Here is a 15593-nt window from a genome sequence, read left to right on the forward strand (position 1 = left end):
CCTAAGAGCCCAGGCATCAGCCTGGACCCTGCGGGCCGTGGGCGGCATTTCTTAGCTTCCAGCGCCGCCTGCTGGAATCTCCCGGAATTACAGCTGCTCCCCAGGGCGCGGTGGCCGAGGCGTTTCCTGTTTATCGGAGCCCAGCCAGGCGGCCGGAGCTCGGCTGAGCAGGGCCCGCTGGGCCACGAAGTGCCCGGCGACTGCGGGATCGCAGGGGAGCAGCCACCGCACCCCCTTCCTAAGGACACAAACCGATACGACCTGCCCGCCGTGCCCCGGGCCCGTCCCAGCCCTGCCCAGAAGCTCGGGGCGCGGGCTCCCCGCCCAGCTCCCCACGGCTGGGAGAGAGGGCCACGAGGAACCTTCCCGACCGGAGGGCTCAGACCAGGATTTACTGGGAAGTCGGGGAGCCCAGCACGGTCCTCCTCGCATGGACAGCCAGCTTTCCGAGTCTAAATCATTCCAAGATAAAGAGCTTTCAGGAGAGAACATGCAGGAAGGTCCCGTCCAGGTGTGGACCCGCCGCCCAGCAGCGCCCCAGGGTCCCGCCTGTTTGGGGGACACAGGATTGTTTCCTGAGCGAGGGGCTGGGCTGTGTTGAGGGGCTTGCGGCTGCTGGCCTGACTGTGGGGACCTGGCCGGGGGACCAAGTGGCAGTGAAGGACCCTCCCCCTCCCCGAGGCCGAGGCGTGTCTGGGATCGAGGACACGCCAGGCCCGTCCTCTGGCCACGGTGTCCCCAGGCGGCCCGCGTGCAGGAAGCGGGGGTGTGGTCGCGGTGGCTGCAGGGGAACACAGCCTGACCCTGTGCCCGAGAGCCCCGGAGTCCCCGCCCAGCCCTTACCTGCACGGGGTGGGGATGCTGCCATGGGCCAGGTGGGGAATCCCTTAAACCTCCCCAAGCCTCAGTCTCCGCATCCCTCATTGTCTGTCCGGCGCTGTCCTGGGATGGGTCAAGGCCGGGGGCGCCAGGGCACTGAGTCACCGGGGCAGTGACCTCCCCCCCCAAGGCGTGGCCTGGTAGGCCGAGTGGACAGACCGAGGCCGCGTCCAGCGGGATGATGCTGGGTTCGAGCGGGTGACCCCTTCCCAGGGCCCGGGCTGGGCCTCTCGCGCGTTCTGGGGTACTCAGAGCCTGAGGGGGTGGAGGGGCCCCAGCTCTGTTCGAGGTCCTGCCCTTGGGCCATCTGGGGTTCTGGTGGGACGGGGTGACAAGACAGCAAGCCCTGACCCAGTCCCTGGTCCGCAGAGCACAGGGGCCTTTCCAGGGCCTCTTGGTGGAGCGAGGGTGGGGGCCCAGCAGGAGGGCTCCCAGGGACCCCCGGACAGGACGTGGGGACACGCCTGCACCCACGTGGCTCAGGGGACGGGCTTGAGGTGCAGGGAGCTCCGGCCACCCTCCCACGGGGCGGGGGGTGCACTCCTTGGTGGGGGGGGTCCCTGAGCCCTCCCACAGCAGGAGGCCCAGCAGGGCCCGGGCAGGCGACGCAGGCCGTCCCAGCTGGAAGGAGCAGAGGCCACTTCCGCAGCCCACGCCCCCGTCCCCCGGGGCGCCACCGGGCGAGTTCACAGGCTCGGCGGACACGGTGCAGCCCTGACTCAGAGACACTGATGACGGTCACGAGTCTGGAATAGGACGGGGCCACCTCCAGGGGCTGCGGAAGAGCCGTTCACCCCCCACCCACCCCCTCATCCCTCCACTCGCCCCTCCACTCGTCATCCACCTGCCCACCCTTCCTCCACTTGTCCATCTGACCCCCCCATCCGTCTACGTCACACAGTAATGGGGGCCAGTGGCGTCTAGGCTCTTGGGGACACGGTGGTGGAGACTGGGCCCTCCTCACACCCACCGTGCCCTCCCTCCGTCACCAGCGGTCCCCACACGCAGGTACAAACTACAGACCGGACCTGGGCTCTCAGGGAGAACGCCCGCCCGCCCGCCGCTGCGTCGGCTTCACATCCTCTGAAGGGCGCACCTACCGGCCTGCAAACAGCCCCTGCCTCCTGGTCGCCTGCGTCCTGTCACCCCTTCCCTCACGGCCGGCCGCGGCCCTGCTCACTCTGCACGAGGGCCTTCCAGCCCCTTCCACCCCAGGCGCCCCCTCCCCGCCCCTCCAAGGCAGGGTGCCCGTCCACCTGCCCCCGTCAGGCCTCGTAGGTGAGCGCCCAACCCCTGCTGAGACGCCCAGGATTTCTCAGGGCACGTGGCTGGCACAGCCCATGAGCCCGCCTCGCCTGCCCCCTTTCAGCTGCTCCGGCCTCCCCCAGGTCCCCCTTGGGTCCTGAGCACAAGCTCCTCCCTTGGCCCCAGATCCCTGCAAACCCGCAGCTCTGCGAGGAGCTGAAACAGCGACGCCCGGTGGGCAGGGGAGGACCGGCCACCTGGGAGGTGCTGGTGGGACAGTCTGAGCAGCTCTGGGCATCACCCCTCCTCCTCTGGGACCCAGCCCTGGGGGCCTCGGGCACACCGAGGTCCCGGCACACCGCTCAGACCCCGGGCAGCTCCCAGCGGTGGAGCCGCTGCCCGCCCAGAAGTGCCCCTTGAACAAAAGAACTCGGTTGTTCAGGAAAGCGTTTTTCCAGCCCCGCATCAGTGAGGCGCTGCGCCCACAGCCGGGGGGGGGGCCCAGGCGGCCGGAGCCAGGCGCTAACGAGGTGTGCAGTTGTGTGATTTCACAAATGTCGAAAGGATGGGAACTCAGAAACGGGCTTGACTAACAGCAGAGCCTCGGGACGTACCTGAGTTGCTGCCGTGGACTTACGGGCAAATGCCCCGCCCTGCGCCACGTGGCTGCCGTGGGCGCCGCCGGGACCAGCGTGGCCCGCGGGAGGGGCAGGCGGGGAGGGAGCGGCACAGACACGGGCCTTTACAGCATCGAGACTTTATTCTGGTTAAGCGGGGAGGCTTTCCATATTGTAACATCAAAGAAAGAATTTGAATGTTAGGAAACTGCAGAACATTAAGCGGCCTTTCATTTCAGTTCTCAGAACAGCAGACAAAGATGGATGCTTTACAGGAGCAGTGAAATCGTTAGGCCGCATTTTCAACATAAAGTCAAGCTGGTTCGACATGGAAATTAAACTTGGAGAAACAATAAAAAGGGAAGGAAAGGAAATCCGGCCGCGGCACGACTGTCTGTGGAGCCCCACCCTGGCCCCCTCCCGGGCCCTTCCTGCCTCACGCCCTCTCTCGGCAGCCGCCGCCGCGCACCCTGCATCACGGAAACGGGCCCGAAGGTGCCGGAACCTTCCGTGGCAGGTGCGTGGCCCTAGGAGGAGAGCTTGGAGTAGCTGGGAGGGGACAGCTTCCGCTTCAAGTACTTCAGGACGTAGAGAGGAAGACAGCTGACCACCGTGATCGCGGACACTTTCCACACGAAGGTCACGGTCATGATGAAAGGAACATCTGTGGGAGAGAAATCCGGGAACGGGTGTCAGAGGCGCCCAGGGCGCCCAGGGGCGGGGCTCGTGGAGCCTCGGGGTCTGGGTTACAGCACTGCTTTCCCTGCACACCACGGGCAGGGGCTCCTCTAACAGGAGGCGCAAAGCCCCAGCTGCGCAGGGCCGGTGCTGCACGGCCCGCGGGCTCGGTCCAGAGGCAGCCTGGGGCCGGCTCAGACCGTCCGGGCTCATCTGCGTCGTCCTGAGGACAGGCGACCCTGGGCGTCGGGGCCTTGAGGCCGCTGGCAGAGCTGTCCCCGTGAGCCCACCTCCCGTGCCCCTCCGTCCTGCCACCACAGGGTGGTGTCCCCAGGGTTAACGGCTGTTCTAATCCTTGCGGGTGAAGAGCCGTGTGAGAGCCCGACGGGCGGCCGATCCTAGGACAGCCATCCCTGGAGACTGTCGTCGGAAGTGGGACGAAGCAGCCTGGTAGGCGCATGGCCGCTGAGGCCCAGAAAAGGGCAGGGAAACCCCGGGTCTGCATGCAGGGCACACGGGGTCCCAGGCTGTGTTTAAGCACATTGTAGAAAACCCGGGAAGTGTTTTCCAGGGGTCCAATCACTAAAAATTCACGGCAAAATGTTGCGGGGACGACGCACGGTCGCCTGACGGACTCGGGTGCTCATCGGCGGACGCAGGACACCCAGCACCGTCCCCTCTTATGAGCCGCAGAACCCCGACGGGGCCCAGGACCTCCCGCGCTGTCGCCAGGTGGGAGGAGCCCACAGCAAACGCCACGAAGAGGGGAGGCGGGGCTCTTTATCAGTCGAGCCTCTGGAGTGACGGCGTTCTGCTAAGTTTCTGCAGTCTTGAAGGACGTGGTAGCGTCAACGACCGGAGAAGGCTGCACGAGACACCCTGCCTGTGTCTGCTTCACACGGGGCCCCGGGCGGCCCTGCTGCTGGTGTCCCAGCTGTAGCTTCTGTTTTGTGCTCTGTGCACACAGGCTGGGAGAAGGAGCTGCGGGCCCAGGAAACGCCCGAGAAGAAGCCAACACCGCTCCGTCCAAGAGTGTCAACTCGCGTTCACACAGGAAAGCAAACGTCCATTCTCAAAACAAAGTAACCAAGATATTGTAATTTGAAAATAACCACTTCTTATGTGCCATGGCTATTTTTTTGGTGAATGTTTCTTTTAATGCAAAAACACGAATCTGTAATAGTTTTCCTATGTACGTACTCACCATTGAGTAGATACTTGGATGTGAATTCACCCAACTTCTGCTTTTATGATGGAATTCTTTTTACTTCTCTACCATCTATAATACGTTAAAGTTATGGAAGGGGCACACAATTCATAAACTCCCGCTGTTGAAACTTGCCTAAACATTCATTTTGTAATTTATAGCTCTGCTGTGAAGGATGGAGATATTTTCACAATACGTGAAAAGTGATGTTACCATCACTTTTCACCAAAAATAACTTTGTGGTCCGTTGCTCTCCTCCACTTCACAGAAATATGAGGCTCTCATCTTTCATCCCAGTGAAGCCTGCTCGTCCCAAGTCGCTGGTGTTAGGAACAGGAAGTAGATGCCGACTTGTGACTTCAAGGGTCAGGGCTCTGCCTTAGATGAGTTTTCCGACGGTGGCGAGTGAAGAGCTGGGTTTGATGAGGCGCGTCAGGTGAGGCGAGATCAGAGCGCCGGCCGTGGACGGGAAGCGGGAGTCTTGGAGAGGGACTGGGGACGGCCGTGCGAACGCACCCAGAGCGGCTCAACCCTCCCCCAGGGCCACGTTGGGTGACCCCCCCTCCCCTCCCAGACCCGCCCTCCCTCCCACTCCAGCCAGCGCTCACACCCAGCAAGCAGCCCCCCTCCTCAGGGCCCTGCTGGTAACGGGGGCGGGCGAGAAGGGGGCAGGGGCGCAGCGACCCGGGCCACGTGCCGCCTGCAGGTTCTGACGCCGCTCGGGACCGAGGCAGCTGGGCCCCATGGCTCCGGGGAAGGAGGGCGGGCGGCGCCAGGCCCCATCCTGGAAGCCCTCTTCCCTGCAGCCTCAGCGGCCTCCGTCAGGAAAAGGGACAAACAATACAGCTCTTGTGGGGAGAACTCGGCACGACTTCACGTATTGTTGCAAGGGGTTTAATCTTTCCACAGAAATAACCTCTGTGTTGTGAAGCTGTCTGATGTGGGTTTTATTACGATCTGCAATCTAAGATAACGTATTAGAAGCAACAAAGAAAACGTTTAAAAACCAGTAAGAGACAGCTATTCAGAAAAGAAGTCTAAAGCAACTTACCAAAATATTGATTTAGAAAAGCGAGCGAGGCCACGTAGCAGCCAAGGCTGAGCAGCTCGGCGACCGCCATCAGCCAGTGCCACGTCCGGACGGTCAGGGCCACCATCAGAAGCTCCGTGAGGACGAGGGCCGTGAAGGAGATGGCCACCACGTGCACAAACTCGGACTCGAAAAGCACCAGGGCCCCAAACATGAGGATGCCGCCTGGAAAACAGCCGGGGTGGGCGGTGTGGCTTTGGACACGACCACCTTCCTACTCGGGTCGGCCGCTCCGTTACTGTATGAGGGGCGAGAGCCGCTGACACTGACAGACACGGGCTGTGCACACCGCACCCAGTGATCCATGTAAACTCTGGACCGGGGACAAAGTGAGACGTGGATTCTGGCAGTGTGGGGGGGAGCCGTGCCTGTGCGCCGGTTAGCAGCTACGCGCTGGCTGCCGCCTTCCGGGGCCGCCTGCTGGCCACTCCCACAGGCTCCCGTTTGTCTGGGACACCAAGCGGGGGCAGCTGGTGACTGCGGACTTCCTAATTCATATTTCTCGAAGTCCGGCTATCATGCCAAGAAAGAAAGCCATTGCGGGGCGTAGGCAGCGTGGTAAGTGCTGATTAAATTTTTCTGGATTGTCTTTTATTTAAAAACAGGTCAGTTTTTAGGTGACCTGCACCAGTAAAAACGCCAACCCCCGCTGCGTTGTGAAGAGGCCTGCGGGACCAGCTGCTGGGGTATCGATTCACAAGATAAACTGAAAGCAATATTCAACTGCTGATGAAATGTTAAGCTTTTGGAACTTAACTGGGAGGTGAAAACAATATTGCCCATAGAAAACAAAAAAGCTTCAGTGCAGGAGAAGGCGGGTCCGTCTTACCTTGGTAAATACTGATTAAAACCCAGACGAGGAAGGTCTTACAGGATAAGGATCTTCCCTAGGGTAGACAGTGGGGCAGTTTAGTTAACAGAGCAGAACACACGTTTTTAAGTAGCTGTGTGCGGGTGACTTGTCAAGACCCCAGGCCCCCAGCCCAACCCACGTACCGATCCAGCCACCGTCCTCCTCCCGCGCACCCGGGCCGCCCGCCCCGCTCAGCTTATGGTAAAGGGGTGAGCGGTCTCCTGTTTGACCTCTGGTGACCTTAAGCCACGGCTCTCCATTCCCGGGCTTCCTAGTGACCCAGGAGTCGACGTGTATAAAACAAACATTGAGACGCACTATTCTGCATAGTAAAAACAATTTCCCTTTATTTCTTCTTTACTTCTTGGGAACAAATCTTCCTATATCTACTTCTTAGTTCCTTAGGTGACAAAGGACGGTCTATCACACCGTAAGTCAGAATTTGGGCCCTGCGGTCCTTTCTGGAAAAGATGCCACATCAACAAGCCCAGCGCAGACAGGGGTTACCGGCACAGCAACCCTCACCTGGAACACTCAGCCTGCGTCCGTCCGGCCACACTCCCGAAGACGCTTCTATCCGAGAAGGACGGGGGCCACAAGTCGCCGCCCAGCCCATTCCCGCCAAGGGCTGGCCGAGGCAGCGCCGTCCCCGAGGCCTGTGATGAGGGTGTCGGGACGAAGCCCGGCGAGGCCGCGGCGCGGGACTCCAGACCCTCACGCTCGTCCCCCGCGTCTCCCGCCCGCCGGCACAGCCCACAGACGTCGTTTCCGTTTATGGATGGAGAAGCAGCGCAGCTGGAGACTTCCCGAAGGCCGCGCTGCAGCCAGGCCTGACGGAGGAGACCAAGGCTCTGCTGGGGTGCGGGGCATCCCCGCCAGGAGGCGGCACGTGATGCTAAACGGCACGAGGGAAGAACAAACCGCACATGGGACGGGGGCAGGCGCCAGCACAAGGACACCCAGAGGCTGAATCCCGTCCACCCGGCGTCCACGGACACCTCTGAAAGAGACGGTTGCAGCAGCTTGGTCCCGAGGGGCCACCTGAGAACGTCCTGGCTGAGCCCGAGGCCTCACTGCCTTTGAGTGGAGAGCAACCTTCCAATATGCCATCATTTGTTAAAAGGCAATTTTTTTTTTTTTTTTTTTTTTTTTGCGGTACGCGGGCCTCTCACCATTGTGGCCTCTTCCGCTGCGGAGCACAGGCTCCGGACGCACAGGCTCCGGACGCGCAGGATCAGCGGCCACGGCTCACGGGCCCAGCCGCTCCGCGGCATGTGGGATCGTGCTGGACCGGGGCACGAACCCGCGTCCCCTGCATCGGCAGGCGGACTCCCAACCACTGCCCCACCAGGGGAGCCCCAAGCAATATTGCTTTTTAAAGGAAGAAAACAGCCACGCTCAGGGACAGACCCTGGCATGCGTGCGCACAGGTCCTCCGTCCTGCCTCTGTCTGTACCTGCACCAGCCCCCTTCCTGCCTCTGTACCTGCAGCAGACAGGCCGCCGCCGACCCGCCGAGTGCAGGGGCCCTGCGATACGGCGTCCCGTGGCGGGAGCCCGGTCTCCGGCGGCGGCCTGTCTGTCTCCAGCCCCCTCCGCAGGCACTCATGGACGCCCTCCCCAGGCTTCTTAGGGCAGCAACCCCCGCCGTGGTTCTGTGGCTCATGTGTACTGCGGTTGGAGCCCTTTGTCCCAGTCTACGTGCCAGCTCCTGGGTGGACGGTTCTGTGGTGGCAGAGGTCCAGTCTCCACCCACCACAGTGCGACAGAAGAGTCCCTAACCCCAAAGCTGCCGCGCTGCCCCCTTCCAGTCATGCCCTCCCACCCCAAATCTCGGGCGGCCGCCCACCTGTCCTGTGTCCCTAAAGCTGCGCACTTCCCGGAGCGGCAGATCACTGGGGCCACACTCACTTTGGAGCCTGGCTTCTTCTGTGCAGCAAAATGCATCTGAGAGTCGTCTGCGTTGCTGAACGGACGGGTTTTCTCCCGTCACGGACACGATCCCACTGTGCGGCTGCACCCTCACGGGGGAAAGGGCAGCCGGTCGTTTCAGTTTTTGGTAATTACGACAAAGCCACCATCAACTTTTCTGCACGTGATTTTGTGTGAACGTGCCTCTTCATTTCTCTTGAGTAAACACCTAGGAGTAGGATTGCTGAGTCACGTGATGAGTGTACGTTTACCTTTACGGGAAACCGCCAAGCTGTCTTCCAGGGCAGCTGCACCAGCCTGCATTCCCACCAGCACGGCTGAGCACCCCTGCCAGCATTTGCTGGTGTCGGTTTTGCATTTTTGCCATTCTAACAGACTGCGGTGGCATCTGATTTTAATTTGCAATTCCCCAATGAAAAATGACGTTGAGCGTTTTTTCATAAAAGCGATTAGTTGCCGTCTGTACATCATCATCTTTGGTGTGGTGTCAATTCAGGTCTTTTGCCCATTTAAAAACTTGGGTTGTTTTCTTTTTGAGTTTTGAGAGCTCTTTATATATTCTGGATACAAGTCCTTTATCAAAAGTGTAATTTGCAAATATTTTCTACCAGTCTGTGGTTTGTTTTCCATTTTCTTAACAGTGTCATTCACAGAAAAAAAGTCTGTAATTATGATAAAGTCCAATTTATCCATTTTTTCCTTTATGACCTCATATCTAAAAGCTCTTTGCCTAACGCAAGGTCATGCACATTTCCTTCTGTACTTTCTCCTAGAAGGTCTATAGTTTTACATTTTACATTTAGGTCTATGACCCACTGTGAGTGAATTTCTGTGTAAGACCTGAGGTGTGGACCGAGGGTGACCAGCTCTCCTGACACCGTCTGTTGAGAAGACGACCGTCCTCCACTGGATTTCCCTTCACATTGGTCAAAGACCGGCTGACATGCGTGGCTGTAGTTCTGGGCTCTCTGTTCTACCCCACTAACCTGTGTGTCTATCCTTTGCCAGTGATAAAAACCAGGTACTGGGAGTCTTCCAACTTTGTTCTTCTTTTTCAAATTTGTTTTGGTAATTCTAGCTCCTCTGCTTTTCCATATAAACTTTAGAATCAGTTGTCAATATTCAACAACACTGATACTTCCAATCCACGAACATTCATTTATTCCTTTCTAGGATTTCTTTCAGCCAGTTTTACAATTTTCAGCATGGAGATCCTGCACATATTTTGTTAGTTATACCAAAGTATTTCACTTTTTTATGCTGTTATAAACAGTGTTTAAAATTGTTTTCAGATCTCAATTGTTCATTGCTACTATACAGAATTAGAAATAATTAAAAATATTTTTTCCTTGTATCCTGCAACCTTACTAAACTTACTAGTCTAGGAGGGTTTTTTTGTGGATTATTTGGGATTTTCTACATAGACAATTCTGGCAACTGCAAACAGACATTTTTATTTCTTCCTTTTTAATTTCTATACCCTGAATTTCCTTTCCTTATCACTATTATTTTTAAAATTATACAAGGATACAAATACACATTTCAAAAGCTAAAACCATTTTCAGACTATTCAACAGAAAATGAAAATAGTGATGTAGTCCTAATAGTTCAACGTCTAATGGTTTCAAGGGCTTTTAGGAATGACTGTACATCACCTACTTGTATCTTGACAGTCAGTACAACTATAACTCAGGTGTCTCTGTAGTGAGTAGTTTAATTTATCACGAATATAACACTGTGACTTGGTAACTGAACTCACAGCTCCAAGACCGAACTATTTCAGGAACACACAGGCGGCTCAGCTGACCACGCGTCACCTAAGTCCTGACCCCAGGGCTCAGGCTCAGGTGGTTTTTCATAAGAGGCCACAGAGCATTCAGGACAAATAGTCATCTGTAGGGTTAGGAGAGGGGTGAGTACACGTTTCCCCGCTAACTGGCAGCACCAGAAAACCAGAAGTGACTGCACTCACCATGAGTAAAGCTTAATAGCTCAAAGCAGAACGTGACCCAAACATCGTTACAAATACATCCTTTTCTGTAAGGAATGAGAACTATGTGGTTTTAGGAAGAGGAAGGAAATGTTGTCTCTTTGTTTAACTGATTCATTCCCTCCCTCGTTCATTCACCAATTACGGAACAGACACTGTGTCCAGGTTTAGGCCCTGGAGACACAGCGGAGAACAAATGTTTACATCCAGGATCTTGTTAGAAGGTTAATTTTATTTAGGCTCGTTAGAGCCTAATCTCGTTAGAACTCTAAGTCAGATTGGTGACGCTTGGAGCATTTATACTCTTAGCATAAAAAGACTGGCTATGGGGCTTCCCTGGTGGCGCAGTGGTTGAGAGTCCGCCTGCCGATGCAGGGGACGCGGGTTCGTGCCCCGGTCCGGGAAGATCCCACATGCCGCAGAGCGGCTGGGCCCGTGAGCCATGGCCGCTGAGCCTGCGCATCCAGAGCCTGTGCTCTGCAACGGGAGAGGCCACAACAGTGAGAGGCCCACGTACCGCCAAAAAAAAAAAAAAAAAAAAAAAAAAAAGACTGGCTATGAAATAAGTATAAAACCAGGATATTTTATTTCGAAGTAGAGTTCTTTCCTTTCTGTTTTACAAGGGATGTGCACGCTGCTTCCCTTGATTACCTTTGTGGTATTTAATGAATTTACTGTGACCTGAGATTTCTGCTCAGAACTTACAAGATAAATCATTTGTTGGACAGTCACTTACATTCCAGCCCGTGGCTTGTTTTCTGCTACTGTCCAACCATCATTTAATTTACCCCGAATTCATGTTTTCTTTTCCCGACTGAAGGCTTGTGGAGACCAGGAGCAGAGCCTTCTAGGTCTTTACAAGTGCCCGGCACGGGACCCTCAACCGTGCCACCCACAGGGATGGACTCGGACAGACTGCCTGTCCCCAGCGGGTGCAAAGTGCTGGGCTCAGAAGCAATGTAAAGCTTCAGAATGTTTCTCTAGCTTCAATAGGAAAAATACTCACTTCTTAGCAAGTTAACTGGCTGAGTGCCTCAGTGCTACTTTATTTTCAAAGCATTTCGAGTGTATGCAATTTTTAAAGAAATATATACTTTAAAGACAAAAAGTACAGATTCCGGATCTTGAAGAAAAGGCGTCTAGAGAAAATAAGTGACTGAACTCTTGTCAAAAAGATTAGGAATGCGGTCCTGACTCTAGGATATTGAAGTATTCTAACTGTTGGTCACCCTAACAAGAATGGAAAGCCAGCACCCTTAACAAGACCCAACTTACTTGGAATTGGACGTGGTTTCCTAACATCCCCTCCAGTTCAAATGTATCGGCTAATGGTGTGGATTCACCACCCCGCGGCTACAGTCAGAGGGGAGCTGGGACTCAGCGCCGGACACCTGTGACCCCGGGAGCCTGCTTTTATCACTAGAGTAACGTGGCAACCCACAAAGAAGGTTCTGGTGGGCAGCAGTGAAAGCGGCGGGGCCCCCCGCTGGTGGGGACACTGAAGTCCTGCGAGGAAGCCCTCCCACGTCTGGCAGCATCACCTGGCCTCACCCGCAGTGGCCCTAACCCTGAGCACCCGCCGAGCCCTCCACTGGTGTCCATCAGGAGCTGGTCCCCCCGTATCTGTGAGGCGGCGTTTAGGGGGACTTTCTGGAGCCACTGGAAATAAGGAGACACGCGATCCACTGAAGTCACACTCATTCGCAACAGCCTCCTGTGGTTCGTGGGTCTTTGAGCCTCTTCTGATTCACTGAATGATGATGGTTTCACCATCTTAGGATATTAAACCAGAAAGTTTTTCTTCTACTTGTAATATTCACAATGATATTTTTATCATGATAATAATGCTTTATATATGTCTCACATCTATATCTTATTATCAAATAAAATATATTATAAAATATAATGTTTGCTATTTTATTTTATACTATACTGTTGAGCTAGCTTTATTTTTGCCCTGATTATAGAAGTAATACAGGCATTTTCTATTTTTTTCAATGGATTGAAAAAGTCTTAATCTCAGATTTCCCTGATGGCACAGTGGTCAAGCATCCACCTGCCAAGGCAGGGGATACGGGTTCAATCCTGGTCTGGGAAGATCCCACGTGCCGCGGAGCAACTAAGCCCGTGCACCACAACTGCTGAGCCTGTGCTCCAGAGCCCAAAAGCCACAACTACTGAGCCCACGTGACACAACTGCTGAGCCCACGTGCCACAACTACTGAAGCCCACGCGCCTAGAGCCCGCGCTCCACAAGAGAAGCCACCGCAATGAGAAGCCCACGTGCAGCAATGAAGAGGAGCTCCCACTCGCTGCAACTAGAGAAAGCCCGTGCGCAGCAACGAAGACCCAACACAGCCAAAATAAATAAAATAAAATAAAATTAAAAAAAATCTTAATCTCATCAAATTCTGACAATAACACCATCAAATCCAAAGATTTACGTGACTCACCCAACACCACTGGGCCTGGTTAGAGGTTAGCTGGGCGAGTCTACCTGTTAATGCCTAATCTGATTCTTTCTCCGTTACAACATACGGCTACAGCTTTAAAAATCAGTCGGTAACTTCAGGTTATCAACTGTAAACCTAAATTTAATTGGGGGTCCGTGGACTTTGTTCTCAGTGTTGGAAGGTTCTTTTTTTTAAAATTAAATTAAATTATTTTTTATACAGCAGGTTCTTACTAGTTATCTATTTTATACATATTAGTGTATATATGTCAGTGTTGGAAGGTTCTGAGGTCACCAGGGTTTGTGTGTGGGGAGCTGGGCATGTCTTCCACCCAGTGGAGCATGTTTTCTATGCTACAGAGATATGTTTTCATAAAAAAACACGATAAATTTAAAACTTCTTTCAGGAATGTTTAACTGTCCCAGAGCAGTTCTGGGCTGCGTGAATGAAGCCTGCGCAGCTCGGGGAAGTGGACTTCTACCTCAGTAGCGTCACCGTGACAACAGCACGCGGGTCTCAGGGACGGAAACATACTGCAGATCCCTTTCAGACAAAATTCTGAAGCCCATGGCCGGAGATGTGGGCATTCAGAGGGGCTCCGGCCAGGCTCCAGGTCCCTACCGGCTCGAACGCCGGGCCGCTCCAGGTGGGCCGGGAGCCGGCCCCACCCACTGCGCAGTGCTGACCGGGAGCCCCCGCTCAAAGCACCCTTCACCCAGAAAGAGGGAGCCCTCAGCCACGGTTCTAAGTCCACAGAAGCTCCACAAACGGTTATGAGCACGCTTCGCAATTATAATTCGACGCGTGATATCAGAGCCGCACTGCAAACATTCGAGCAAACGCCGTTTTCCCCTTTGATGCCTAATTGAGGCCGCACCTTGGTGAGGTCTTTGTACAGCTCTGGGTACAGCATTGCCATCTCGGGCTTCACGTCTTGGTCCAGCACCAGGGAGAAGACAGGGAACATGGTGTAGACCGTCGCATACCTGGAGGAGAGCAGGGAGGTTACACGGGGGACTCGGCACCACCAGGAGCACACCTCTGAACCAGAGGCCAAAGGTCAAACCCTAAGCAGAAAAAAACAAGTTGGCAACCAAGCACGACTTGTCCTAAAACTGAGTACTTACCCACAGTACAGGAGCAAGGTCTACAAGCCACAAATGCGGACAGGCAGCAGGATCCTTTTTTAATTAAAGCTTTTATTTTGAGATCACGGCAGAGGTGAGCACAGTTACCAGAAGTAACACAGAGACCACGGGGACCTTCAACCAGCTTTCCCCAGAGGCAGCATCTCCAAAACTGCAGCCAATCTCCAGCAGGACGCCGACACTGACATGGTCCAGACGCAGCACCCAAGCCCACCAGGGACCCCTGAAGCCTGCTTCTCTCCCAGCCCCTCTGAACCCCTGGCAACTGTCCTCCATCTTATAACTTTTGTCACTTCAAGGTGACACACACGCACCACACAGCAGGTGAGCCTGGGGCTTGGCTTCTCGTTCAGCCCCAGTCCCTGGAGGGTCACCCAGGTGTGGCCACACGACAGGCCGTCCTCTGGTGGCTGAGGAGCATTCGTGGTTGTGGACAGAGCAGCTCTGCACCCCGGGCATTCTCTGAAGTGCATCTGGGTCGTTCCCAGGGTCCGGTTATTACAAATAAAGCTGCTATAAACATCCACTGCCCAGGTTTTTTGTAAAAGTAAGTTGCACTTATTTGAGACACGGGTGCCACCTGGGATCCTATGTCCACAAGTTCAGGCACTGGGCCATAGGGCGGCTGCATGTTTAGTTTTATAAGAGGCTGCCAAGCCGCCTTCCAGGGCGGCTGCACCAGTTCACATCCCTGCCAGCACGTATGAGGGGTCCGGATGCTGAGTCCTCGCCATAATTTGCTGCTGTCACAGGTGTTTCAGCCATTCTGACAGGCGTGGAGGGGCAGCTCACTGTGGTTAAAATACGCATTTCCTGGTGGTTGATGACACTGACCGCCTCGTCACGGGCCCGTCTGCCGTCCCCAGTCCCCTGCTCAAGTCTCCCGTCTGCCGTCCAGTGTCAGCCTGCACGTTGATGGCTCGATTCTCTACCTACAGGTTCAGCCTCTAACTTCTGCATCAGGTCAACAAGCACATGCTCCTTACTTTCCTCTAAATCTCTAATTGCTGTTGTTAGTCCCCTTAGGACTCAGGGGGCTGAAAGGGCCAAGGAACCCAGGCAGAACCTGGCCCACATCCCCCGGAGCCAACCGACGCACGAGGACCAAGCTGCATGTGCGCCAGGCCCAGTGACCCTCCTGCACCGGGATTCACGAGTGTCACAGCGCAGGCCCGAGGAGCCTCTATTTTCGTAAAGAGCGTCGATGAGAACCTTGTTATTGTGCAGAAACTCCTCCGGCTTTACAACCAAATCACAAACATCATCACCACCCCTTTCATCAGCTGATTCTGCTGAGGGCAGTTTCCAGCATGCGACTGGGTGGCTTCCTCCAGGGTCCCAGCGCAGACCCCCATCCCCCCACCAGCCCCCAGGCTGGGCCGCGGGCCGCAGGGACCTGGCGTCTGCTGCTTCTCTGGCTCCCCCCACCCCGCCCGACCCCCCGGGGGCGGTAGAGACGTGGCGCGGTGGATCTCACCGCAAATAAAGGAGGAGCAGGCTTC

The 15593-nt window shown here is 55.4% G+C and overlaps 1 protein-coding gene across 7 annotated transcripts in view; it reads right to left on the reverse strand.

The window, feature by feature from the left end:
- Window positions 1-2865: 2865 nt before the first annotated feature.
- Window positions 2866-15593, reverse strand: part of ATP9B (ATPase phospholipid transporting 9B (putative)) — a 224170-nt gene continuing 211442 nt past the window's right edge. For 5 of the 7 annotated variants that reach the window (XM_060121782.1, XM_060121781.1, XM_060121783.1 and 2 more), the window contains 4 exons: window positions 13821-13929; window positions 6546-6603; window positions 5678-5881; window positions 2866-3405 (listed from right to left, as the gene is read on the reverse strand). In XM_060121782.1, coding sequence (XP_059977765.1) covers window positions 3269-3405; window positions 5678-5881; window positions 6546-6603; window positions 13821-13929 — 508 coding nt within the window. In that variant the 3' untranslated portion in view covers window positions 2866-3268. Of the gene's footprint in view, window positions 3406-5677; window positions 5882-6545; window positions 6604-7218; window positions 7465-13820; window positions 13930-15593 lie in introns of those variants that run through there. The other 2 variants (XM_060121785.1, XM_060121784.1) reach the window with 2 other exon arrangements.

The sequence above is a fragment of the Lagenorhynchus albirostris genome, chromosome 14 (assembly GCF_949774975.1).
Source record: "Lagenorhynchus albirostris chromosome 14, mLagAlb1.1, whole genome shotgun sequence".
NCBI classification, from domain to species: domain Eukaryota; kingdom Metazoa; phylum Chordata; class Mammalia; order Artiodactyla; family Delphinidae; genus Lagenorhynchus; species Lagenorhynchus albirostris.